General features: G+C 45.3%; 1 protein-coding gene and 1 long non-coding RNA gene across 4 annotated transcripts; both read left to right on the top strand.

The window, feature by feature from the left end:
• Nucleotides 1-3,058: 3,058 nt before the first annotated feature.
• Nucleotides 3,059-19,436, top strand: LOC114032272 (zinc finger protein 260-like). 3 transcript variants are annotated; one of them, XM_027847523.1, is made up of 5 exons: nt 3,059-3,269; nt 5,660-5,786; nt 6,350-6,445; nt 11,714-13,216; nt 19,242-19,436. In XM_027847523.1, exons 1-5 carry the CDS (start codon nt 3,126-3,128, stop codon nt 19,325-19,327), a joined length of 1,956 nt encoding a protein of 651 aa, XP_027703324.1. In that variant the 5' UTR covers nt 3,059-3,125; the 3' UTR covers nt 19,328-19,436. The 3 variants fall into 3 exon arrangements, with proteins under 3 accessions (XP_027703324.1, XP_027703325.1, XP_027703323.1); XM_027847524.1 differs by having other exon boundaries at nt 18,280-19,304; XM_027847522.1 differs by lacking the exon at nt 19,242-19,436 and having other exon boundaries at nt 11,714-17,449.
• Nucleotides 19,437-23,197: 3,761 nt separating this feature from the next.
• LOC114032277 lies at nt 23,198-26,047 on the top strand. Its single transcript, XR_003567820.1, has 3 exons — nt 23,198-23,624; nt 23,869-25,477; nt 25,842-26,047. It is a non-coding gene; the product is annotated as an uncharacterized LOC114032277 (long non-coding RNA).
• Nucleotides 26,048-26,438: the final 391 nt, after the last annotated feature.

A 26,438-nucleotide genomic window follows, 5' to 3' on the forward strand; every position in this document is an offset into this window, starting at 1 on the left:
GGTTGGATCATTTCACATTGTGTTTATTTTTTAAAATAAAGTGTTTACTGGTATTTTTATCCCAGAGAGCCATTCCTTATAATTCTTTATTATAAACAGTCGAGCAAGAAAAGTCTGACATGAGAGGCCATGCTCCACACCCATAGCCCCCCACCTCTGCACAGGAGAAGAGGTCCTCACTCACATCTTTCCCTGGGGTCAAGCTTGGCCATCCCCCCTTCCCAGCATTCAGGCTTGGTTGGCTGATTGCTGTTTTTTCCCCAAACATTGGAGTCATTCGCAGGGAGCCGAGCAGGACTTCTGTCTTAGCATTTTACCATGGAACTGAAAGAGAAGAATGGAGGTGACTCAGTGTTCTCAGCCCATGAACCCCGTGCCGTTCATGGATTCTCTCGGTTTGACTCTCCACTGTGGCCTTGAAGTCTCCGCTTCTTCCCCCTCAGTCTCTCTTGCAGACTAAAAACTTCCAGATGTGACTCATCCCATTATCCCAGCTCCGAGATTATACATCCCCACTCCTTCTCATAGATGAGAGGGGATGCTCATCCCTCTGAAATTCAACTCCAACTATGCAGGTCATTTATTAAACCCCATCATTTGTATGGCCGCAGGTCATGCTGGTCTGAAGGATTCTGTGACCTGCCTGTCAATCAGGGTGGATTGTCATGGAACTGGATCCAGCCTGGGAGCCATTTTAACCTCCTCAGGACAGTACATTTCACTTAGACCTGGGAATGTGCCCAGTATTTGACCTCAAGGTCAACATCACCTGAACAAAGTTGGGCTTGGGTCTGGTCCTCTTTTTGTGATCCTTTGCCCAGAGATCCTTCTTTCCCCCTCTCCCCCACAAGGGTGCAGGTCCTTCCTATCCTTGAGTTATGGGACATTGCCAGGGTCTGTCTGACTGTGGCTGATCAGGTCAATATGAACTCAGAAGGCTCTTCCACAAGTCAGGTACAAATAGTCTGTGTGAACATTTGGAATGGAGATGCCTCTAAACTTGTGCATCTCACATTTCTTTTGTATACCAGTTCTCTAAAGGCTGCCCACTCCTTTTCTGATCTGCTCTTGCCAACTGTGTGTTGGCTCAGTGTTCCTCCAAGGTGGCAACAAACTTGGAGAAGTTCTCTAATCTGTTGACATTTGGTCTTCTGGTAGCTGTCTTTCTGTGGAGCCACCACTTCTGTTGAATTCGGATGGTTAGCTTGGGGAAGATAAGTCTATGATTGGTCTAGTACTCTGTGCCACATACTGCCTTACTCAATCTCACATCCTGTCTCTTCTCCTTACAATGACATAGTCTGTTAAAGGCCAAGAGGGTGCCTCCACACAGTTTTATCATCCCTCATTTAGGGATGACAGTGTTGGTGATGAGGTCATAAGATGCACAAGTCTGCAGTAGTAAGTGACTATTTGTTTCGGACTCTTTCCTTCCAGGGGCTCCCTGCCACGTCTGATAGTCTGAGCCTACTCTAGCATTAAAGTCACCCAGAATTATAAGAATGCCCTCTTTAAGCACATTGATGAGGGGGGTCTCCAGGTCTTCATAAAATTTTTCTTCAACCTCATCGGGGTTCATCATAGTGGGAGTATAGGCACTGAGGATGGTGGTGTGGAGCTTTCTTGCAGGCAGCAATCACACTATCATAAGCCTGTCATTCATTCCTTTTGGGAGGCATACAAGCTTGGTGACTAGATTAGTTTTGATTGCAAATCCTGCCAGCTTCACAGTGCTCCCCATCACTGTGGCCTCTCCAGAAAAACATGTACCCAGCTCCGACTTCGATGAGCTGGCCTTGTTTCACTCAGCGCTGCTGAGTTCTCCTGCACCAAGAGCTGTGCGTCTTCCAGCTCTGCCGGATTTTGTGTGGTCTGTAAGTGTGCACACATTCCGTGTGCCAATGGGGAGTGGAATCGTCGTTGCAGACGTCTTTGCACGTTTTTGTGTGTTTCGACCACAGGGTAGGAGCCTCACGTGCCGAGGTAAGCAGCCAGGGTTGGGTGAAGCAGACAGTTCAGAGACAACTTTTCTAGCCTCTTCCTCACACCAGGAGGTGTGAGCCCTTACAAGGCTGCTCAGACACCCAGGGGCTGCCCAATCCCAGTGTTGCTTCAGTCCAGCAAGAAGCCAAAAGTCAAGACTGCTGGCTGCATTCAAACATGTCCCCGTGAGCCAGGGAGGGGAAGACCTTGGCACTTAGAAGCGGGAGATCAGGACCCAGACCAGGGAAGACGAGGCTGAGAGATGGGCTGGGCAGCAGCCTCACCTCTGATTGGGTCACAGATCGAGACCCGCCCCCGCATCCTGGCCAATGGGCGCAAGAGCCGTGAAACTGTTCCGAAGCCAGGGGCGGATTGTGCGCACGCTCCACAGAGCCCCTGCCCATCCTGGCCTAGGCCCCTAGAGAGCCCCTCTGGACAATGTATCCCCATCTCTTTGAGTCGCGAGTGATCGGGGCGGCGGGGTGCCCAGGCTGCCCAGTCCCCTCTCGCCCCCCAGATCCTCCGCCCCCGACGTGATCGGCTCATTTTGTTGAAGAGGATTTGTCTCAACCTAACAGGGCCGAAGCGGGTGGCTGCGGAGCATGCGCACGAGTTACTCCTGGAGCCCGAACTACGCCTCCCAAAAGGCCTTGCGACCGCAGGGGCAGACCTTCGCGTCCCACGTGATTCCCTTCTCGAGCTTTTACCGGAACCGGAAGTTGCCGCTCTTGAGCGCTGCACCTGCTTCGCATCCTGCTCTGGGAGCCCCAGAGAGGGTGACCCCAAAGGGGGCGGCCCTCGAAGACGCCGCCCGTGGTGTGGAAGCATGTAAGATCCTCGAGGGGAGCTCCAGCGCCCTGGGAACGGCCCCCAGCCCGTGTTCCCTTCACCCCAGGAGTCCCTGATTCCTCCGGCCTAGGCCCTGGAACCCCTCCCCCGGGAGCCCTTCCCCCTTGGGACCTCACCCCCCTTGGCTTCTTCCCCGGGGCCCCGCCTTCCCCCCCCCCCCGCGCCCCCCCCCCCCCCCGTGTCCTCGAGCCCCTCTTCTCTGGGCCCCCCAGCCCCTTCCCCTTGACCCCCTTGAACGCCAGAGCCCCTCTCCCCGAAACCCGAGTGACCCCCCCCAGCCCCCTCTGGACTCGATGCTGGGGGAGCCACAGAACCGAGGGGCGTCGGACGTTCCTCTTTGTCCCCTTTTCATCCCAGCGTCGTTGCCCCTCCCGGCTGGCGGGAGCCCTGAGGAGGCAGAAATGGCCTCTGGACGCCTGACGGCCGGAGCCCGCCAGGTGAGTGGGAGGAGCGTCCTTGGAGTGTCATTTCCCGAGTGTCCTGGGACGGATGGACTGCACCCGGCACCCCGGGGCCGTCACGGCATCATTCACGTTGATTTGGAGGGGACGCGGTCAGTCCAGACGTCATCCAGCGTTCTGCCCCTGCTGTGAGCCAGGCCCGGTGCCGGGTGCCGGGGATCCGAAGGGAAAGGCGAGCCTCTGTCGTGGAGGAGGCACGTGCAAGTGTAAAAGGAGTTGGGTCCCATCAGTCAGTCTGTAAACGTTTGTTTGAACTACCATCTCTTTGTTCCTGGCATTTTCTCCCGATGTGTTGAATTGGGTATTCTCCCAAGTGTATTGAAACAGTTATCAAAATATATTTTTAAAAAATCACAGACCCCAGGTTAAGGACCCCTGTCCTAAAACACAGTTTATCAAAATGAAAAAAGCATCTTAGATGTGACAGGACCAGGACAAAGCATATAAAAAACACAACCTTTGTGATTCTGGACGCTTCATCTCTTCTTAATGTATCAGAATTAGCTTTTTTTTGACCACGTCACACTGCTGACTTATACTAAATCAAAGTCAATCAATCAATTCATGGAATCAATTCCATGCCTGGAATGCTCTCTCTCTCAACTCTGCCTCCTAGTTTCCCTCACTTCCTTTAAGTCCCAACTAGACTCTCACATTCTACAGGAGACCTTTCCCAATCGTCCTTATTCAAGTACCTTCCCTCTATTAATTATTTCCTATTTACTCTTCCTAGATCCATCTATACATGCATATGTGTGTGTGTGTATATATGTATATATATGCATGTATGCGTATATCTCTCCACACACACAGACACTTTATATCTTCTTTGTACACAGTTGGTTTCATGTTTTCTCTCCTCATCGACTGTGAGCTTTTCAAGGGCATGGATTGTATTTTGCTTCCCTTCATATCCCCGGTGATTAGCATAGTGCCTGGCTCATAGTAGGTGCTTAATAAATGCTTATTGATTGATTGACTTTGATTTAGTATAAGTCAGCAGTGTGACGTGGTCAAAAAAAAGCTAATTCTGATACATTAAGAAGAGATGAAGCGTCCAAAATCACAAAGGTTGTGTTTTTTATATGCTTTGTCCTGGTCCTGTCACATCTAAGGTACTTTTTTCATTTTGATAAACTGTGTTTTAGGGCAGGGGTCCTTAACCTGGGGTCTGTGATTTTTTAAAAATATATTTTGATAACTGTTTCAATATACTTGGTCTCCTTTGTAATCTTATGTATTTAAAACATTTTGAGAAAGAGATCCATAGGCTTCACCATAGATGATCCAAAGTAGGAGAGGTCCAGGACACAAAAAACGGTTAAGAACTTCTGTTTGAGGGTATTACATTTTAAGAAAGATAGAGAAGCTTTGGTGGAGAGCATGATAGGCGAACAGCTGGTCACCTGTGTGAAGGACTGTCACGTGGAAGGATGAGCCTTGTTCTTCTGGGCTCCAGAGCAAGAGACTAAGAACGTCGGTAGGAAGTTGTGGAGAGGCAGGTGAAAGATTTCAGTTGGTTAAAATCAGGATAAACATCCCGACAGTCAGGGCCCTCCAGAAGTTCAGTGGGCACTTAGGAGGTGTTGGCAGTCCTCTCAAAGGGCCCACTCAGGCAGGGACTGGAGGACCATTTCTTGAAGAAGTCCCAGAAGAGGATTTTGGTTAGGTTAGGCTAGAGGGCCTCTTAGCTGTTCATTGGAATAATGAGCACCCATGCCCTTGTTTTGTAAGGTTGTTGTGAGGAAAGGACTTTGTAATCCTGGAAGTATAATCTCTCTACTAGTAGCTTTGATACTTCTTCTGCATGACTTCCTTTGATGGTCTGTGTTTCAACCAGAGCGTTCCAGCAAGAATTCCATAGTGTAATGCCCTCCCTCCTCATCTCCACCTTTTAGAATCTTTCTTCAAGACTCAGTTCAGGCTGTCCCTCCTCCACGTGCATGTGGCTTCCTCTTCAGATTTGCCAGGTACTAGTGTTTTCCCCTCTGAAATTAATGAGTTTTTGAGTTTTCATTTCTGTCAATATTTAGGGTGCTGGTGTCCCCTTCTCCTCCAGGATGATGAGGCTGCTTGCAGACAGCTTTTGAGTCTTTTCTGTCTTTACATCCCCAGTGCATAGCTCTGTGCCTGGCACTCAGGCCAGACCGGCATTCATAAATGTTTACTGAATGAACCGGTGAATGAATGACGCATGATGGACATTCTAGTTCAAACTTAGGTACATCGTAGGTGCTCAGTAAATATTTGACTTGGAACACCTTGAAGTTTGAACATTGAGAACCACTCCTAGCAGTTCCTGGGCAACCACATCTTTCTTCTCTAGGGTGATCCTTGAGGACCCACAAATGTGTCTGATGTTTCAGGAATTGTTAACCTTCAGAGATGTGGCTGTGGACTTCACCCAGGAGGAGTGGGGACACCTGCACCCTTCTCAGAAGGATTTGTATAGGGATGTGATGCTGGAGAACTACAGGAACCTGGTCTACCTGGGTAAGCACAGCTTCCCCTCTGTCTCCGAATCTGCTTGTTGGAGGGGCTTTGCTTTCTTCAAACTTAGTACATGTTGTGGGCTTTCTGGAGTCTTTTTTACTTCACGTTTTGCCTAACGGTTATTAATCCTTGTGGCCAAATGCCAGGGTATTTTTGCCTGTTGCGAGGAAAAAAGCCTTTGTTTTATACAGCTATCAAGTGGTTGGTTGTGTGGCTTGCACCTCCTTTACTCTCTGTTCCCTCAGGTCAAAGATTCTCCCCAGTGTAGTTCTCTGAAGACATGAAAGGTGTCTGTCCTTTTAGCATGGTGTGCATCAAATGAGTTAATTTTCTACCTGAGTACAAATCTGGTCTGTGACCCACTTCCCCATACTTCTAGGTAACAGGAAGGGAGCATCTCACAACAATCCTTTGTCATACCCTTTGGGCTTTCCTGGCAGGTTCACTTTTCCCGAGAGAGAGAGAGAGAAAGGACGTAGGAGATGCTTAATAAATGTTCGTTGGGTTAGATTGAATTCGGAGATAGTTCTCTGAACCCAGCACTTTCTGTTTCCAATAAATAGGACTTGTAATTTCCAAACCAGATATGATATATCATTTGGAACGAGGAGGAAAACCATGGATGCCAGAGGGAGATGTCTTAAGAAGCACCTGTCCAGGTGAGTGAATGAGTGACCTTGACATACCACATCACGACGGGTTGTTCACAGGAAGCACTTTTAAAATGTGGATCCGGAAAATTGCCCGTGATTCCCTCCCCAGGAATGTGGGGAAGAGCTGATCTCTGGCAGGAGAGCCTTCCTAGAGCCCCAGTCATTTTCACTGTTTTCCTGTTGTGTATTCATAGTCTGTTTCTACTACCAGGAGCCCTTGTTGTATTTCTCTTGCTTTGCATTATTTCATAAAGGCTCGTCCACATTTCTTTGTGTTCTCCAACTGGTCAGCTTGAGGAGTGTGTGCTAGCATTCTATGGTAACAGTTTGCTCGACATTACTTAACCATTCCCTACTTTGACATTTCTTCCAGGTCCCAACACTTTGTGTTGGTTTTGTCCCAGTTCTGTGATTTCATTTGATAGGAAACTACTGATTTTGCATCTCCTCCATCCCTGCAGATTTACGAGTACTGCAGTCATGAGAATCTTTATGGAGCTAGTTCAAAAAAAAAAGTTATATACTGAACAGTTATTATTTTGTCACTTTTACTGCATATTGCCAGATTGCTCACCATATACTTTCTACAAGTCTTAAATTCTACCATAAATGAATGAGTGTACCTGTTTCTACAACCCTGGCATTGAGTTTTGTTGCTTTTAATTATCTCTGCCAAAGTATTGGGTATGAGGATCCTCAGAGTTGTTTAATTCATGCCTCTGATTAAAAGTAAAGTCCAGCCGTTTTTCAGTTGACTTTTAAGTTTGTCTTTCCCCTTTTGAAATTTTCTGTTCATATTCTTTGAGCATTTATCCATTGTAGACTGGCAGTTCTCCTTGCAAATTTTTAATATTTGCTTATACATTTAATAATACCATATACCTTACCTCTGACAGTTACTAACTATGTGACTATGGGCCTTATCAATTATTCTTTCTCAGCCGTAGGCAACCAATACTCTTAAGTTATGGATGGGTTGCAGCCAGTATTGGTGGAGGAAGGTAGTTTCCACAGTTAATGAAATCATAGGTCTTTGAGATGTTGACTTTACATATTTTACACGTGAAATTGTTCTTCTTGTTTGTGCCATCAACAGCACTGTGAGAATATTTGTATGTAAGATATGAACCTTTGTTTCAGGGAGAAGTTTGGGGATATTAAGAGAAATTTTCGTTTCCCAAAGTCTTTTCTCCCTTTTCTCCTTTTCAGTTATTGGCCCAACTTAATATTTTTTTGCTGTGTCCATCCCTCCAAGATATGAGTAAATATATAAGGTCCCAAAAGACTTACTGTAGTTTTAAGCTTTAAAGCTGTATTGTTGGATAACTTCTGTAGCTCGTCCATGTAACTGCGTGTTAGGGTGTGGACAATAGGCATTTTTCATCCACCCGGTTTGCCCTGCATGGGTAGGTAGGCCAAACTCTTTTTTTTTTTTTTAATTTTTAACATGTGTTTTTAAAACTTTGGGTTACAAATTTTCTCCCTTCCTCCCTCCCCACCCACCCTCATTGAAAAGGCAAGCATCTGAATACAGGTTATAGATGTGTAGTCATGTAAAAACACTTCCATAGTAGTCCTGTTGTGAAAAACTAAGTATATTTCCCTTTATTCTGTCCTACCCCCCATTTATACTATTCTCTCTTTTGACCCTGTCCCTCCTCAGAAGTGTTTGCTTTTGATTATCCCCTCCCCTAATCTGCCCTTCCCTCTATCAACCCCCTGCTCTCTTGTCCCCTTCCCCCCTTATTTTCCTGTAGGGTAAGATAGATTTCCATACCCCATTGTGTATGCTATTCCCTCCTTAAGCCAAATCCTATGAGAATAAGATTCACTCATTCCCTCTCACCTTCCCCCATTTAAGCCTTTTCTTGTCTGTTTCATATGAGATATTTTACCTCCTTCTCCTTCTCCCAGTATAATCCTCTCTTACCCCTTAATTTTATTTTCCAGATATCACCCCTTCATCTTCAACTCACCCTGTGCCCTCTATTTATCTATCTATCCATACATACAATTTTTTTCCATCCCACTACCCTAATACTGACAAAGGACTCATGAGTTACAAATATCATCTTTCCCTGCAGGAATGTAAACAGTTCAGCCTTAATAAGTCTCTTATGATTTCTCTTTCCTGTTTACCTCTTCCATGTTTCACTTGAGTCTTATATTTGAAGGTCAAATTTTTTATTCAGCTCTGGTCTTTTCCACAGGAATGCTTGAAAGTCCCTTATTTCATTGAATGGTACCCTGAAGGATTATACTCAGTTTTGCTGGGTAGGTGATTCTAGGTTGTAGTCCTATCTCCTTTGCCCTCCAGAATATCATACTCCATGCCCTTCGGACCCTTAATGTAGAAGCTGCTAAATCTTGTGTTATCCTGATTGTGTTTCCACAATGCTTGAATTGTTTCCTTCTGGCTGCTTGCAATATCTTCTCCTTGACCTGGGAATTCTGGAATTTGGCTACAACATTCCTAGGAGTTTTCCTTTGGGGATCTCTTTTAGGAGGTGATTGGTGGATTCTTTCAATTTCTGTCTTGCCCTCTGGTTCTCAAATATCAGGGCAGTTTTCCTTGATCATTTCTTGAAAGATGATGTCTAGGCTCTTTTTTTGATCATGGCTTTCAGATAGTCCAATAATTTTTAAGTTCTCTGTCCTGGATCTATTTTCTAGGTCAGTTGTTTTTCCAATGAGATATTTCACATTCTCTTCTATTTTTTCATTCCTTTTGATTAGTATTACAGTGCCTTGATTTCTCAAATTGTCACTAGCTTCCAATTTCTCCATTCTAATTTTTAAGGAAGTATTTTCTTCAGTAAGCTTTTGGACTTCCTTTTCCATTTGGCCAATTTTGCTTTTTAGGGCATTCTTCTCCTCATTGGCTTTTTGGACCTCTTTTGCCATTTGGGTTAGACTATTTTTTAAGGTGTTATTTTCTTCAGGATTTGTTTGGGTCTCCTTTAGCATCACTCTCATTTTTTCCTCTACTTCTCTTACTTGCTTCTCAAAATTCTTTTTGAGCTCTTCCAGGGCCTGGGACCAATTCATATTTTTCTTGGAGGCTTTGAATGTAGGAGCTTTGGCTTCATTGTCTTCTGGTTGTATGTTTTGATCTTCTTTGTCATCAAAGTAGGATGATATAGTCTGACTCTTTTTGCGCTGCTTGCTCATGATCTCAGCCAATTACTTGAGTTATAAACTCTTTGTTAAGGTAGGGGGTCTGTTTCCAGTGTGGAGAGTGTACTATCCCAAGCTTCAGGGGTTTTGGGCAGCTGTTTTCAGAGATACTTCTAGGGACCTGTAAATTTTCAGTTCTTCCAAGGTACTATGATCAAGGGTGAGGTGTTTACTCCTTTCCTACCCTGTGCTCTTGTCTATGAGCACTCTTTTCTGTCTTGGAACTGTGAGGAGGGTTTCCTCTCCACAGCCACTACAAGCTCCCCCACGCCAGCGTTCCTCCTCACCTCAGGACCTCCACCCAGAACTGTGACCCAGATCCAAGCAAGAGATTCTTGCCGCAGCAGAGAGATCCCTGCAATCCCCCTCTGATCAGCCACTCAATTCCCCCTCAGTCTGTGGGCCAGAAGCTCAGGAGGCAGCCGCCGCCCTGGGCCGCGCTCAGAAAATGGGGCTGGAATCCCACCGTTGTCTCTCAGCACTGCAGAAACAGACTTTCCCACTGACCTTCTAAGTTGTCTTCGGCATTCATGGGTTGAGAAGTCTTTAAACCGCCACAGCTGCCTGTGATTCAGTCTTCTGAGGCCTACTCCAGGTTTGCTGAGGCCTGCGCGCCCACGCCAAACTGCGTTCCTCTCCCCGCCCGGCGCAATACACCTTTCTGATCAGTCATCCAGGCTGTCTTTGGCTGGAAGTTTGTTTCACCCTGCTTTTTGTGGGTTCTGCTGCTTTAGAATTTGTTTAGAGCCATTTTTTATAGGTATTTGGAGGGGTGTGGGGGAGAACTCAAGCAAGTCACTGCTTTCCCTCTGCCATCTTGGCTCCACCCCTAGGCCAATCACCCCTAAATGATTAAGGATCTCATCCAGGAGTCTCTCTAGCATTCTGGGACTTGAAGACATGGACGCATGTGAAACAGTGAGCATCTGGAGCATTTCACTGTTTACGGAAAATCCCTCCTCAGCTTGGTCTTTGCCCTGGATCTCCCCCGCAATAGTGGTGAGCCCTTTTGACAAGCGTTAGTCTCCCTCTTCTGCCTGCTCTGCTACTCACAGAATTTCAGAGTTGGAAGGGACTTCAGCAGCCGTCTACTTTAACGCATATGGGAGAGGAGACCTCACCATAACACGTCTGACAAGTAGCCGACTCTTTAATAATTGTATTTCCTGAATAAATGTATATTTATGAGTTTTCTAACTGAAAAAAAAAGACCTCTTCTCCATTATATCCTTCAAGGAATCTTGTACAGTTTAAACAATTGTCTTATTTTTATTAATCCATTTTATTTTTACTTCATATTTATTTCTGAATAAACCTCTTCCCACTCTTCTACCAAACAGGCTTTCCCTTATAAGATGAAAAAAAAAGAAGGAAAAAGAGCAGTTCAAAACTAATATTCTTACCCTTTGATATCATATATGTATATACTATTCCACTCCTGGAATCTCTCCTCTCTGCAATGAAGGGAGGGAAGTACATGTGCTCAACTCTTCTCTGGGCCATCTTTAGCCATTAAAATTGCACATGGTGTTGCATTTTTTTAGTTACTGTGTATTTTGTTCTCCTTACTTCCTTCTAACACAGGCCTGTACAACTTGTGCTTATGGCCCTTGGGGCGCTTATAGGATTTCCTCTGCAAACAAAGGATGTTTTCCTCTACATTTTTCAGGGCGCATGAAATCCTTTGGTGTGCTGTAAGCAGCCTGAGAGCTGGAAGTTGTGCAGACCTGCTCTAATGGTTCACATATGTCTTTTCTTGCTTCTCTGAATTCTTTGTATGTGTCATTTTTTAAATGAAGTAGTATCCTTTTATAGGAATGTATCTTAGCCATTCCCCAGTAGAACCTACCAATTTTCTTCCATCAGAAAAATGCTAGTATGAATATTTTGATAAATGGTGAAACTTCCTTTCTGTCTTTGACTTTGTTGTGTTTGTTTAAGCATCAGTGTAAAAGCTTATTATAATATACAAAAATAACATGGGATTATATGTTGTATATTTTATTGTTTGATGGTCTTTACTGATGGAGGAGATAGAAGATAGGACCAAGTGTAATGCAAGAAGAAATGGAATATTTACATTTTTCTGTCTTTCAGGCTGGGAGAGAAGGCCTGAAATCAAACAGTCAGTCCCAAAGCTGGACATTTCTCTGGATGAGTTATGCCAGGAAAACCTCGTAAGGGATGGTACCTGTGCCTCCGAGTTGAGACAAACCTGGGAATGTGGTCCCCAGTTAGAGAGGAAACAGAGCAATGAGGAAAAATCTCATGAATGTAGTGAATGTGGCAAGGCCTTCAGCCAAGGAACACATCTGACTCAGCATAGGAAAATTCATACTGGAGAGAAATCTTATGAATGTAATGACTGTGGGAAGGCCTTCTGCTGGAAGATAGACCTTACTCGACATCAGACTATCCATAGTGGTGAAAGACCGTACGAATGTAATGAATGTGGGAAAACCTTCCGCCTGACTACAGCTCTTAATCTGCATAGAAGAATTCATACTGGAGAGAAACGTTATGTATGTAGTGAATGTGGGAAGTTCTTTAACCGGAGGGCAAATTTAACACGCCATCAGAACATTCATACTAGAGAGAAACCTTATCAGTGCAATGAATGTGGCAAGGCTTTCTGCCAGACCAAAGAACTTACTCGACATCAAAAGATTCATACAGGAGAGAAACCTTATGAGTGTAATGAATGTGGGAAGGCTTTCTTTCAGAAGAGAGACCTTACTCGACATCAGAGTATTCATACTGGAGATAAACCTTATACATGTAATCAGTGTGGCAAGGCGTTTCGACATAGTACAGTTCTAATTGGGCATCAGAGAGTTCATTCTGGAGAAAAGCCTTATGAATGTAAGGAATGTGGGAAGTCTTTTACTTGGAGAACATATCTTACTCGACATCTGAGAGTTCATACTGGAGAGAAACCTTTTCAGTGTAATGAATGTGGGAAGGCCTTCTTTCAGAAAAAAGGACTTACTCGACATCAAAAGATTCACACTGGAGAGAAACCTTATGAATGTAATGAGTGTGGGAAAGCTTTCCGCCGGAACACAGACCTTACACAGCATCAACGAGTTCATACTGGAGAGAAGCCTTACATATGTAAAGAATGTGGGAAGGCCTTTAACAGGAACACACACCTTACTCAACATCAGCGAATCCATAAGGGAGACAAACCTTATCAATGCACACAGTGTAGGAAAGCCTTCTTTCACATAAAGGAGCTTGTTAGACATGAGAGAGTTCACACTGGAGAGAAACCTTATGAATGCACAGAATGTGGGAAAGCCTTCTTTGAGAAAAAAGAACTTAACCGACACCAGCGGATTCATACTGGAGAAAAACCTTATGTATGCGTAGAATGTGGCAAGTCCTTCCTCCGAAAGACACATCTTATTGTGCACCAGAGAGTTCACACTGGAGAGAAACCTTATCAGTGTAATGAATGTGGGAAGGCTTTTTGTCAGAGCTCAGCTCTCTATCTACACCAGAGAATTCACACCGGAGAGAAACCTTATCAGTGTAGTAAATGTGGGAAGGCTTTTTGTCAGAGCTCATCTCTTAATCTACACCAGAGAGTTCACACTGGTGAGAAACCTTATGAATGTAATGAATGTGGGAAGGGTTTCTGCTTGAGCACAGCTCTTACTGTGCATCAAAGAGTTCACACAGGAGAAAAACCTTATGAATGTGATGAATGTGGGAAATCCTTCATTCGGAGGACACACCTTACTCGACATCAGAGAGTTCACAATGGAGAGAAGCCTTATGAATGTAATGAATGTGAAAAGTCTTTTAGTCAGAGGTCACATCTTACTAAACACCAGAAAGTTCACATTTGAGAGTTTGATGAATAATGAAAGGGATGGGGAGAGCCTTCTCTTAGGAGTATAGTTTTTATGTTTATACTAGAAATCTTTTGAATGTATAATGAATGTAGGAATTTGACATCATCTGATACTGGAGAGAACCCTTAATACTGTAAAATCTTTTGAAGATCATCAATGTCAGACAGATTTTAGGCATTGCACACACTTAGCTAAAATCAGTAGAACGCTAAGTAAAAGGAAACCTCAGAGAGAGATCCCAAATTTTCCGTAGTGGTTTTGTCTGCTCAAGTCCCCATGTTTATTTCAGGTGACAAGCTGTTTTCTTAAAAATTTTGGTGAATCCCACAAGTTCTCCCTCATTTTCTCTATAAATTCAGAATCACCATCTGGCTTTTTTCCCCCTTTTTATCATACAGGAAGATATTTTAGATTCCTAAGTATAGGTAGGAAGGGATCGCAGGAATCACTTGATTCAGCCCTCTCTTTTTATGATTGAGGACATGGGCCCAAAAGTTTATGTGTCTTTTTCAAGGTCACATAGTAAGTGATAAGAGTCAGGTTTCAACCCCAGGTCCTTTGACAGCCTTTGGCCTTTCCATGGTACCACACATTCCCTTCTCTTTGGTAAGGCTTCTCTGCCTGTGCCCTTGATTAAATTTCTCCCTCACGTTCTAGACCTTATTCTGGAAGTAATTCCCTCTTACGCACCTTCAGTCTCTCCACTGGCTCCTTGCCAGCTGCTGATAGACATGTTTTTGTCTTGTTACGGGATGTCCTAGCTCTGTCTTCCTCGGTTAACAATTGATTATTTCTAGCTGTTTGAATGGGAGGAAGCCGTAGAATAGCTCACCCCTCCCCCACGCATCTCCTGCCAGCATCGGAATGTTGGGATGTATGTGGCTGGGTGTCCCCGAGGGATCCTGTGGACTGGACTGACAGAGTCTGACTTGTGTGTCAGACCGTGCTTTTACTTGTATTACCTCCTGGCAGAGCTGTTGGCAGGAGGTATGGCATTGAGTTACAGCTTTGGGCCTTAGCATTAGAGCAGGTGGCTAGAAGCATGTGGCCTAGTTTGACTGAAAGCAGTAGGTAGGGCCACTGCAGTTGTGCCCTTTGGCCTTATTTCATTTCTCCTCCCTGCTCTCTGCTGAGGGAGCAGGAACCCAGGGACTTCCCCTCTTCCTTGTTTACTTGCACGGTCAATGGGCACGTGGAGATCCTGCTCCTGTCTTCTGAGCCGAGTGGAGAAGTAGAGCTGTTTCTCATTTTCCTCCTTTTCTTTTCCTCCGCTTCCCTCCTTTCTTTCCAGACTCCTTCCTGCCCCCAGCATGAATCCTCTCTGCCAGTTCTGGAACCATGATCAAATCCACTCTGGCATTGTTCTGGCCTCCAAGGGTCAGTGTGCTCCCCTCTGGCCCCACTGACCTCTGCTGTAACCAGGGTGCCCCTCTGTGGTCACTGCTCCACTATGTGTGCTTTCTCAGTATCCCCATTGGAAGGTAAGCTTGTTGAGGGCAGGGTCTCTTGTTTTCTGAGTTATCTCCCCAGTGCTTAGTACGGTGCTTGGCATTTAATAGATGCTGTTTCATTCATTCAGTTTCCCATTCCCTTGAGGTAAAAGTTTCCCAAGTTCTGGCATCTGGCTCTCTTATTCCATACTTTCTGTTGAGACTCTCCCATAATTAAGATAACCAAGGTATATACTTGTATAAGGAGCCAGGATTGAGGAAGAAATCAGGAGAGGGGCTTGGACAGCAGCTGGATGATCTCATAGAGTTATAACCCAAACCTTTCCAACCTCAGCCTTGCACATACAGAGTTTGTTTTAGTGATGTCCTTTTTTGCACTAATTTCTCAACACACACCACACACCGAACCCTCGTAACAAATGACAAGCAAAAATGAACGCTTCTGAGAGTGTGTTCAACGTTCTTCACCTGCAACCCCTCCCCCTCTCTACCTTGGGGAGGAAAGTGGGTGTGTTTTGTTGTTTTCTCCAAGTTTTGCCATTTTAAAATTTCTGTCTGAAGTGTTTTATCTCAGAAGATGCAGATAATGACTCAGTAGTCCTTGAAGTGAAGCTTCAGACCAGACTCAGTATTATCAACAGGAAAGGTTCTTTCCCCCCAGGAGTCCAATTGGTCACAAAAGTAGGGAGAAGTTAGGATGATCAGTGCCTGAACTGAGGAAACTATTCACAAGTAAGTATGGTAAGTACTGACTAGAGTAGAGGACGTGGTATTGTTGAAAGTAGACTGGGCGAATCACAGATTATGCAGGTGTATGCCGGGGCTATTCTAATAACGAGAAACAGTGGAAGCAGGATGTCGTGGATCGTCGAGTTGCGTTTGGAGGGGGTGAGGGAGGAGCCGTGCCTGTGGACACTGGGAATGGTAGAGAATACTGAATGTGAAGTGCTGTATTCTGAAGGAAGAAATTTTATGTATGTTTTATGTTGCAAGCGTATTTCTCCCTGCTGCTAGCTGGAGCTAAGTGGGCCAGTCACGTACTTAGATAAATCCAGGGTTCATCTACATTATTCCCTGACCTCCAGTAACCATGGTTAAGAAGGAGCAAATATCAGAGGTTCACCTGTCGCCTTTCAGCAGAGTGCTTTTTGCTATGTGGGTGTGGGAGATGCCTGTTGAAACTCTTGCTGATGGAGGGGTAGTTCTTTTGTGATAGATAATCTTAGAGAGTTGCTTGCGATGCTGAATGCATAGCTGACTTGCTCATGTTTGCACAACCATTATGTATCAGAGGCAGGACTTGAACCCAGGTCCTCCAAGGCTGGTCCTCTGTCCCCTACACCAAAAAGCCTGTATTTTTAAAAGATAACAGTTAAAAGTTGAATCCTCATACCTCTGTGTAGTGAAGGCAGGAAGGGGTGAGCATCTTTGTGCTCATTCACAGAGATTAAGTTTGAATTATCACTATCATTGTAGGCTATGTGTTAGTGTTGTGTTGATTTTCCCAACAATAATGCAACAGGATTTTATGGGTGAAAAACAACCAGTTAAAACTGTGAATGGTAATGGTCTGAATTCAACCTGAAAAATGAAGCAAGTTGTGGGACAAGTAAGAAAACAACACTATATTGCCTAAAAATAACAAAGCAGAGATTTATACATACAAATAATGTTAAAATAAAATCTGGTTTGCCTCAGATGAATTGTAAAGAGCAGGAGTTGCAATCATCACTTCTGATGAGGCAAAAAATTGTTCGTGTTCTAATGCATAAAGAACTCAGTCAAAAGTAGAGATCTTAAATACTTTTTAGATCTTTCTTATTTGGACTTATGATTTCCTCAAGGAATTCCTTAATGTGTAAAGTCCCTCCACTGATGCAGATTGGGAACTCATCTGTAATTTGTAGTGTCTTGAGGCAGAGTTTAACATTTGCTCAGAGTCACTCAGCTAGTGTGTCAGATGTAGGACTTGAATCCAGATCTTAATTCTAAGACTGTCTCTCTATCCATGTTTGGTCTCAGAGCACTTCAGATCATAACACAATTAAAAATTATAACCGACAAGTTAAAATATGAACAAAGGATGTAGTAGTCCGAGCTGTCTGAATGGGGACCCAGCTGACCGGTTCCAGTTGGGCAATTCAGCTTGTCCCTCTTCCCTCCCCTCCCCTCCCCTCACCTCTCCTCTCCTGTCCTCTTCTCTCCTCTCTGTTACCTGAGGGTGTTCTGCCCAAAGGAAGGTGACTTTTGATGACCAAAAGCTGCCTAGTTACTTTGGGGTTACTGGTTAGATTTCTTTCTCAAAGACTAAGTCTTAAACCCAATTCACTCTGGATCTCATGGATTGGACAGCAGGAGGTCCCTGCCCAAGCACCACTTAATGGTTATTTTTTGGGCCCTTCTGGCTCAGAGTGAATGTAAATAGTGACTGTTTCTCTTTTGCCCAGCAACCCTAAGGATCTTCCCCTCCCCATTTTATTTATTTATTTATTTAGTAAAAGGGCCATCCCTTGACTCACTTGTTGCCTCACTCAAAGTAAGAACCTAAAAAGACCTTAGCTTAAAAGGGCCAGGGTCTCCCACTGCATCCTGGGCCATCTCCAGCCATACTGATGGTCACCGGACCCAGATGGCTCTGGAGGAGAAAGTGAGGCTGGTGACCTTGCACAGCCCTCCCTCACTCAAATCAAAGTCAATTGCAAGTCTTGTCATTTCCCTGCAGTCATGGGCCTCTTCAAGAACAAAGGACAGGTTCTGTACAACCACAACTTGTACAGAGGCATCTATCTGGTGGTGCAGTGGAGAGAGCACTGGGCCCGAAGTCTGGAAGACCTGAGTTCAAAATTGAGGCCACACTAGCTGTGTGACCCTTGGCAAGTCACTTAACCTCTGCCTCAGTTTCCACAACTGTAAAATGGAAATAATAAAATGGGGCTCCTAATAGTACCTACCTCTCAGGGGTGCTGTGAGGATAAAATGAAGTTTTTTTTTAAGTGCTTAGCGCAGTACCTGGCACCGAGGAAGTGCTGTACAAATGCTACTTCCCTCCTCTCCCTTTCCCTGCTTTGTGCTTATGTAATTGTTAATGGCATCTACAGACGATGCATTCTGAAAGTTACTGCAAAATTTCCTGCCCTCTTCCTATGCTGGAAGCAAGATCTTTCATCTCCTTCTCCTTGGTAGAGGTCAGAGCTGCCCGCTTTTTGGAATCTTGTTACCTGAAAGTCTCATTTCAGCTGCATGAGGCCACTTCATTTTATTGTTTTGTGAATCGATTTTTTCAGTGATTAGGTATTGATGGGGTTTTTTTTTCCCCTCTCTCCTACCTCTTCTCCAACTGGGGGAAAAAAAGAGAAAGGAAAACCCTTGTTCCAGATACCCATATGGACCAGAAATGTGTGTTTCACAGTGCCCATTTAGTCCATCACCTCTGGTAGGTGGATAGCCTCAGGTCCCCCAGGTGTGACTGTTCTCTCTCCAACCCCCCCCCCCCATTACTTTGAATTTACTTTGTATATACTTAGCTAGAGCAGAAGCTTGGCGTCAGGGAGACCGAATTCAAATTCTGCCTCAGTTACTAATTGTGTGACTGTGGCCAAGTCACTTAGCTTCTGTTTGCCTCAGTTTCCCCATCTATAAAATCAGTGCAGTAGAAGTGCTACCTATGATTATGTAGCACATCTCCCCTTCCTCCTTCAGATCTTAGCAGAGATTCACACTGTCCGCGCTGGACAGTGAGGTAGAGTCCTGTGAGTATGTGGGTTCTTCTTAACTATCGGTTTTTCAGCCTCTTTCTGGCCTGCATACTCCCACCCAGGTATAGGTCCCTTTCCATGACTCTCTTCAGCCGGCATGCACTCATTGAGCAGTATGGGGGTGGTCCAATCAGAAGAGTGGCTGTTGTTTGCCTACCTTGACTTTGACCTTGGAGAAAGAGCAAGGTGCTGTTAAGGCCTGCCTCTCTCACCACTCCCCCCTTTTCAGTATTCATTGCCGTTTAAAGGATTATAACATGTATGGTCTGGATCTCTCAGTGGGAAAACTCGCTTTACATACATCATCACCATGTTCTTCATTCATCCAACAAACACTGGAGGCCTACTATGTGCCAGGCACTGGGGATGCAGATATAAAAGGGAACCAGCTCCCGCCCTCAGGAAGCTTTCATTCATTTGGGGGGAGACAACATAGAAACACAAAAGTAAAGACAGTATACTGTGTAATTTTGAGGGGAAGGACTAGAAAGGGGGGATCTGGATAGACTTATTTTGTTATTTATCCCTAGTGCTCCAGAAGTCCTTATTTCTATTGAAGGGACCATCATTTTCCAAGTCAAAGCCTTGGAGGCTGTCTCTGTCGCCTGCCATATAAAAGTGATGGCTGTTGAAATGATCTGCTAATGGGATTCCCTGCTTCCAGTCTCTTCCTTCTCCAGTCTACACAACACACCTGTCAAATAAGCTCATGAGCAGTTACCCCCTAAATAAAGCCTTTTAATCTCGGCCTGAAGTTTTTTTTTTTTTCCTTCTTTTAAATGGTATCTTATTTACTCCAATTACATGTAAAAGCAGTTTTTAACATTCATTTTTAATAAAATTTTGAGGTCCAAATTTTCTCCCTCCTTGCTGAGACACTAAACGACTTGATACAGGTTATATATGTGCAGTCGTGTAAAATATTTCCTTATTAGTCATGTTGTATAAGAAGAAACAGAACAAAAGGGAAAAAAACTATGAAAAGAATAAAGAGAAAATAGTATTTAGCCTGCAGTTCTTAGGGCTCTCTTCCTCCTTAGATTATTTTGTCTTTCCTGATCTGAGTGGAGCTTTCCTCATTCCTTTCCCTTCCCCGTAGTAGAATATCAGGCTCAGGGCAGAGACTGTTTCTGTATTTTTCAACCCAGTGCACAGTAAGGTGCTGTAAGAATTGTTGGCTTGAACAAACTTAATATGGATACTTGTAAAGTTCTGTGCTCGGGTCCATACAATCAGATTTCCCAAGTACAGGACATGGAAGATGTGCCTGGGATGGGGGAAATGATGTCCACAGTGCCGTCTCCATTGGTTGGGTTAGATCTCAGGGTCAGTGTTCACTGCTGAGGGCTACATTTTAGGAATGATTAATGAGAGCAGTCCCAGGAGAGCAACCTGTGTGAAGGAGCTGGGAAGCAACCAGCCTAGGAAGAGACTCGGGCTGGAGCATGGGAGCATGCGATCTGTCTTCAAGTATCTGAAGACCTGTTTATGTGGACCAGGGATGAGGCTTGTCCTGGGTGGCAGTGGGGGAAGTGACAAAGCCTACCTGGGAACAGCAAGCAGGTCCCTCCGGGCAATGTAACGTGTTTGAAGGGGAGTGAGGCAAACCAAGTTTGGAGAGACCAGCCCGGTTAGGAAGGACTTGAAAGGCCAAATAGTTTATATTTCGTCCTGGAGGCCAGAGGGGAACCACGGGAGCTTTTGAATAGGGGAGTGACGTGGTCAGACCTCTGTCTGAAGAAGATCGATTTGGCACCTTTGGAGGATGGATTGGAGTATTCAGTGCCTGGAGGAAGGGAGATCAGTTAGGAGGCTGTGGCCATGGTCCAGGTAGTAGGCCAGGGCTCACTCGCGACAGTCTGATAGTTCAGTTTCTAGATTGGAATGAAATGAGACTGGTAGTCTATCCATCAGTGATCCAAAAGAGGTTTGCTCAGCTGTAGCATGGAATGGCTATTTAGCAAAGATGCAACATTGATTCATTTGGTGTGACTTCTCTTTCCTCGGTGTTGCCTATTCTGGTCTGCTGGTCAGAAGCCTGTGAGAAGAATTGCCTTTTCCTGGCTTTCTTGTACCTGAGCCACCAGGAAGCTCTGTCAGTGACCTGAACCTTAAGTTACAGTTAGGTTACAAAGATGGTATCAATACCTTTTAAGGAAAAACCAGCCTAGCTTGCATGGAGTCACACCTAAGGATATCACCCCTATCAGACCTGGGATCTGTCAATTCAGGGGTGGTACGAGTGTAATGATGCAGAAAAGGAAAATGGGAAGGAACAGCCACAGAGGTAGGAAGAGAACTAGGAGAGAGCAATGTTTGGAAAACCCAGGGAGGAAGGACTGTCCAGGAGAAATGCTAGTGCACCGAGAGGAGAAGGGGTCAGCGGTGGCAAAGACTGCAGAGAGGGCAAGAAGGACGGGGATGGAGAAAAGGCCTCTGGGTTTGGTGTTGCCATGAAGTGATGCTTGGGAAGGCAGTCTCTGTTGTTAGTACTCGGATAGTTAGGGCTGTTCTCCTGTGAACCAGCCACTGGCAACATGGGTCATTTCTGGCCTTCTGCTGCTGCAGCAAAGAAAGTGATTGTACTTAAGTCGATGGATTTCTCTATTTCCTTTCTGGCAACCTTGGGGTATAGACCCGGGTCAAATAGCTTTGTGGGCTTTGCTCTGTTCTGATTGTGTCACAGTGGCCTGTTTCTCCAGAGCTTCACCAACATTGGATCTTAACATTCCATATCACAGTTATCCCTTCACATCGCAAGGGTTAGGGGCGCTGGAAAAATCCGTCTAAAATTTTTTGGCCCTCCCTTCGTACTAGAGAAGATGTCCGAATTACTATGGTATTAAAAGATAAAATATGTTGATATTATACAATATTATACATATATTTTATGCATTTCTGAGTTTCTAAACTTTTATGTGTGTTGTCTACTGGCCTTTGCATGTCATCTGTGGCTTCTGTAAAACTCCCCCAAAATTCCCATTTAATTTCTTACGCTGACTCATAATATATTGAAACTGCAATGGGGAAAGTTGCCGTGTGGAAGGAATAACTGTATTTTGTTTAATTGGTGGTGTATTAGGGTTGTTCTTAATTACATTTGTTTGTGTACTGGGGAGTTTGAACATGACAATTTTTATGTTTCCTCTAAGAAATGGCATCTTTTGTAAATTTATGTCAATTTGTTTTACATTTTGAATGTCAAAATCTCTTTTATATAAGCAAATTCATCAATTTTTTCTGTAGTGATTTATGGTTTGCTGAATGGATCAGAGTTTCCTTTGTCTCCACAAATATGATAGATGTGTCATTTTGGCTCGTAATAATTTTTAACATGTTTTTCTTTTCTTATATATTTGTACCACTGATCTACTTGGAAGTATTCTAGTATCTATAGCATCAGATGGGGATCTAATCCCAGTTATCATTTCACAGCTGTCCAGTTTCCACAAATATTACCGAATAATGAGTCCTGTGCACAATGTTATGTCATCTAGGATTTGTTAAATGCTCCTCTGCTGGAAACTTTTTATTCTCTTTTTGGAATGTCTTTTCTGCCCCCCATATTTATTTTTCCAGCTTTAGTCTAAACATAGATAGCTTTCACAATGACAGCTTTGTAGGGGGAGGTGAAATCTCTCACGGTAAGGCTTTTTCTCTTCCTTCTGACCCCCCCGCCCCAGTGCTCCTTAATGTCCTCATCTGCTTATGTGTTTTCCACATAAATTTTGTTGTCACTTTATTTCTATAAGAATGCCTATTGGTATCTGGATTGGTGTTATATTAAATTTATAAATTAATTTGAGTGGTATTCATCTTTTCTAGAAACGCGGATGAATTTTTGGCTTATCTTACACCCTGCTGTCTTGATGAAGCTAGTTGTCATCTCAATGTATATTTTTTTGTTCAATCTCTTGGGTTTTCTAAATATATACCATCATATTTTCTGCAAATAGAGCCATTTTAATGTCTCTGTCTATGCTTGTTCCCTTAACTTCTCTTTCTTGTCTTTACTGCAATAGATTGAATTTCTGAAGCTATGGCAAATGATTTTTAATGAATGAACGAAAAAGCATTTATATGCACTTTACACGTTGTGCCAAGCACGGTGCTAAGTGCTGGGGTTAGGAAGCAAAGTGAGCCCCTGCTCTCCCGAGCTCTTGTTCTAAAAGGGGGAGACTGTGCAGGTAGGAAGGTTCAGCTATAAGGGAACAAAAGTCTGAGTGGTCATTGGGTACACCATCAGGTCAAACGGCAAGACCAGGTATGCTTAGGGTGCATCAATCAGCAGGTCAGATGGCAGTGCTCAGGGGTCTGGAGGGCAGATGGGGAGGCCCCAAGAACCTTAGCATGCAGCGGCAGCCAAGATGGCGAGGCCTACCTGGTGGACCTCCCATCTCACCAGCAGGACCCTCATCGGTGACTTGGCCCATCCAGGCCTCATGAGTAGCCATGTTGCTCTTTCCACCTGGCTTCCCCGTGGGGCCTGGCCACCCTGTGGGTTTGGGGCAGGACTAAGGACCATCCGACTGCCCCATGACTGGGGGTCGAGAGAGGGGTGAAGGGAAGGGAACTATTGTTTCCCCCCCAGTTTTACTGAGGAAGGCTCGATATAATCTCCATCAGATGCATGGCTGCCCCTCACTTTCGTCAAGATGCTTTCGTTCTCCTTCAGGAAGACTCCATCCATTCCTGGAAGGATGTGGGTTCAGATCTCCCTTTTTGCTCCCTGCCTGTATGACCAGGGGCAAACTCCATGATCTCTCTGGGCCTTGGCCTCCTTCTCAGGACAATGAGGAGGCTGGGCTCGGTGAGCTCATGGTCTTTTCTGCTTACGTGTCTAGGCTCCTGTAACTGGTCTAGACTCTCTTCAGTGCAGAAGAAAAATGGTGGTGAAAATATGAGCAGGACATGTTTCTGGACCCCAGAGGCCTCCTTTCGGGTGTGTTTGATTTTAAGCATCCTATTAGCTATCAAAGGTCTATTTTGTTACCATTGATTTAATCTCACGCCACGAGGTTTCTTACTGCTCTGCTGTCTGTTGTCGGTTGTTTTCATAATTGCCTGCCTGGTCTGAATTGTGCTTCATCCTAATGAGTCCTTTTTTATTTTTTGGGGGGGGCTACTTTTTCCGTGTTATTTTTATGTAGGAATTCATTAAAGATAAGGCCTTGTGGCTTTCCCAGAACCACAGAGTCTCAGACTGAGACGGGAACCACGAGGCCACTGAGGCTAAGCTGCCCCTGAACAAGACGACGGGTGATCATCCCACTTGGATTTGAAGACTTCTGGTGAAGAGAAGCTCACCGCCTTCTGAGCCAGCCCCACTCTGGAATAATGTGAGCGTTTGGAAGCTGTCACTGACATCTAGCCTCAGTCTGCCTCCCGGAAACTTCCACCCACCGCTCCCAAGTCTCCCTCTAGGGCCGAGCAGAACACGACTCGCCCTTTTTCCAACTCCTTAAGTATTTGAAGTCGCCCATCATGTCCCTCCAGGTTAGACATCCCCTGAGCGTAATTGGCGTGAACTAAAAGATGTTGAGCATCCTGGCGGCCCGGCTCTGGGCGCTCTCCGGCTGTGGCCCCTAATGCTGGCCACAGCGTTCTTGACGTGGTCTGAGCAGGACAGAGAAGGGGGCACTGGGCGACCACGTTCTCCGAATGCAGCCCAGGCCGCCAAGAACTCTGTTATCGGGGGATCTCAGTTCCTTGCTTTAGCTTCTCTTTCTCCCAGTCATGATGGGCGTCCAGCCTGGAGTCTTACCTCTGATACTAAATCTGTGGCTGTTGATGATTCCTTTAACTGCTTCTGGACCTGGTTTCCTTGTCTGTGTAGAGACTGGAGTGGATGGTTTCTGTTGTTCGGCCCGTCTGGTTCAGGATGACTCGTTGGTCAGAATGTTGAGCCAGACGTGGCCTCCTGTGGCCTTCATCCATTGGTCCTGACTTTGGCCCTGCCTCTGCTCTTTCTAGCGACGCGGGGTGACCAGAGCGCCGTGGCCTGGTGCGGCGAGCGGCTTTAGCCTCTTCTGGAGTGAGGACCAACTGGTTCAAGTCTTGTCTCTGACGAAAGCCCGCTGTGACTGTGGGTGGTCCTTTAACTCCTCAGGCCTCCTTCTTGACCTCTGCAGCATCTGACACCCTTGACTGACCCACTTTGGGACTGGTTTCTCCTTCCTGGCAGCCTTGTCCTCTTGTCTCCCAGAGGGAGCTGGTGGTGAGTGCCGGGATGGAGTCAGAGCGACCTGGCCTCAGACACTCCTATCTGTGGGACCCTGGCCAAGTTTCTTAATATCTGTCTGCCTCAGTTTCCTCATCTCTAAAATAGAGGTAGTGGCAGCAGGGTTGTTGTGAGGATCAGATGAGGTAATAATGATAAAGAGTTTTGCCCAGGGTGTGGCACACAGTAGGTGCTCCTGTTTCCTCTGCCCCTCCCGTCCTGGGTTTTTGTGATGCTGCTCTGCTGTGGGTCTCCTCTCACCTGTTTGATGGCTCCTTGCTTTAATCATTCATCTTTAACCTGTCCTCTGTCCTGCCCCTTTCTCTCTTTGCCCTCACTTTTCTGGTGATCTTGCTGGCTGTCTGTGGTTCAGCTATCACTGTGAAGGTGATAGCTTTTGGACCTCTGTGTCTAGCCCTCGTCTCCCTCCTGAGCTGCAGCCTCCATCTATGTCCACCTGCTGGATAACTCCACCTAGATGTTCCAGAGACATTTCAACACGTCCAGATAGGACTGACCATGCTGCTCAGCTCGAGAAGCTTCTAGAGTGGAAGAAAACCAACCAGCTTCCTTTGGTAACTTTCTAAGAATTTAAGCTGCAGCTACGGGGCTAATGCATTGGTAGAAAGAGTTTCCTTAACTGGGCGCTCCCTGTGTCAGTGAAATCAGAAGCCAAGCCCCAGTTGGTTTCCCTTCCCAATCTGGCCCCAGCGCATTTCCCCAGGCTGACTATTATACATGACCTATCCTCTTCCCACGCTCTATCTTTTGGCCAAACAAGCCTATTTAGTATTTGTCCCCTGTGCACATTCCTTCCCTTCTTACCTCTGAGGCCTCGACCAGGCTGTGTCCCATGCCTAGAATGCTCTCCCCCATTTCCTCCAAGACTTACTTAGTTCAAGGGCGTTCCCTACAAGTCCCCTTTCCTGAATTCCACAGATAGGCAAGAGAATTGCGTGCTGGCCCCAAAGCCAAGAAGACCTGGTTCTCCCTTTGTGACACTCACTTGGCTTGGTTGACTCTGGGCAAATCACTTAAACCTCTCAAGGCGCAAGGCAACTTTTAAAGACTATAACAGAAGGGGCTGACTGCATCGGCAGAGGGAGTTTTCTCACCTGGGAGTTCCTTACACCAATGAAATTACAGGTCTGGTTTCTGGAGTAGTGTCTCCACCCCCACCCCCACCCCCACCATTTTAATTTTGTGTATATCTTTTATTTACTAGCCCGGGTATGCATCATATCGCCCAGAAGAACGTAAATTCTCTGAAGGCAGGAATGGTCTCATTTTTATCTTTGGATCTCCAGTGCCTACCACAGAGCCTGGCCTATAGTAGGTGCTTAATAAATGCTTGTTGAATGAATGGAATGGAATCAAGCTCGTTTCTATTTCCCCCCAAACCACTTGTGCTTCTATGGAGAGAGACCTCCATTCTTCCAGTCACCCAGGTTTGCAGGCTAGGAGTCCTGTCTCTGACTCTTCACTCATCTGCCCCATATGCCCCCAAAGCTCAGCCAGGGACACTTCTAAGAAGAC

This window comes from Vombatus ursinus, unplaced genomic scaffold (genome assembly GCF_900497805.2).
Source record: "Vombatus ursinus unplaced genomic scaffold, bare-nosed wombat genome assembly UNPS02015411.1, whole genome shotgun sequence".
NCBI classification, from domain to species: domain Eukaryota; kingdom Metazoa; phylum Chordata; class Mammalia; order Diprotodontia; family Vombatidae; genus Vombatus; species Vombatus ursinus.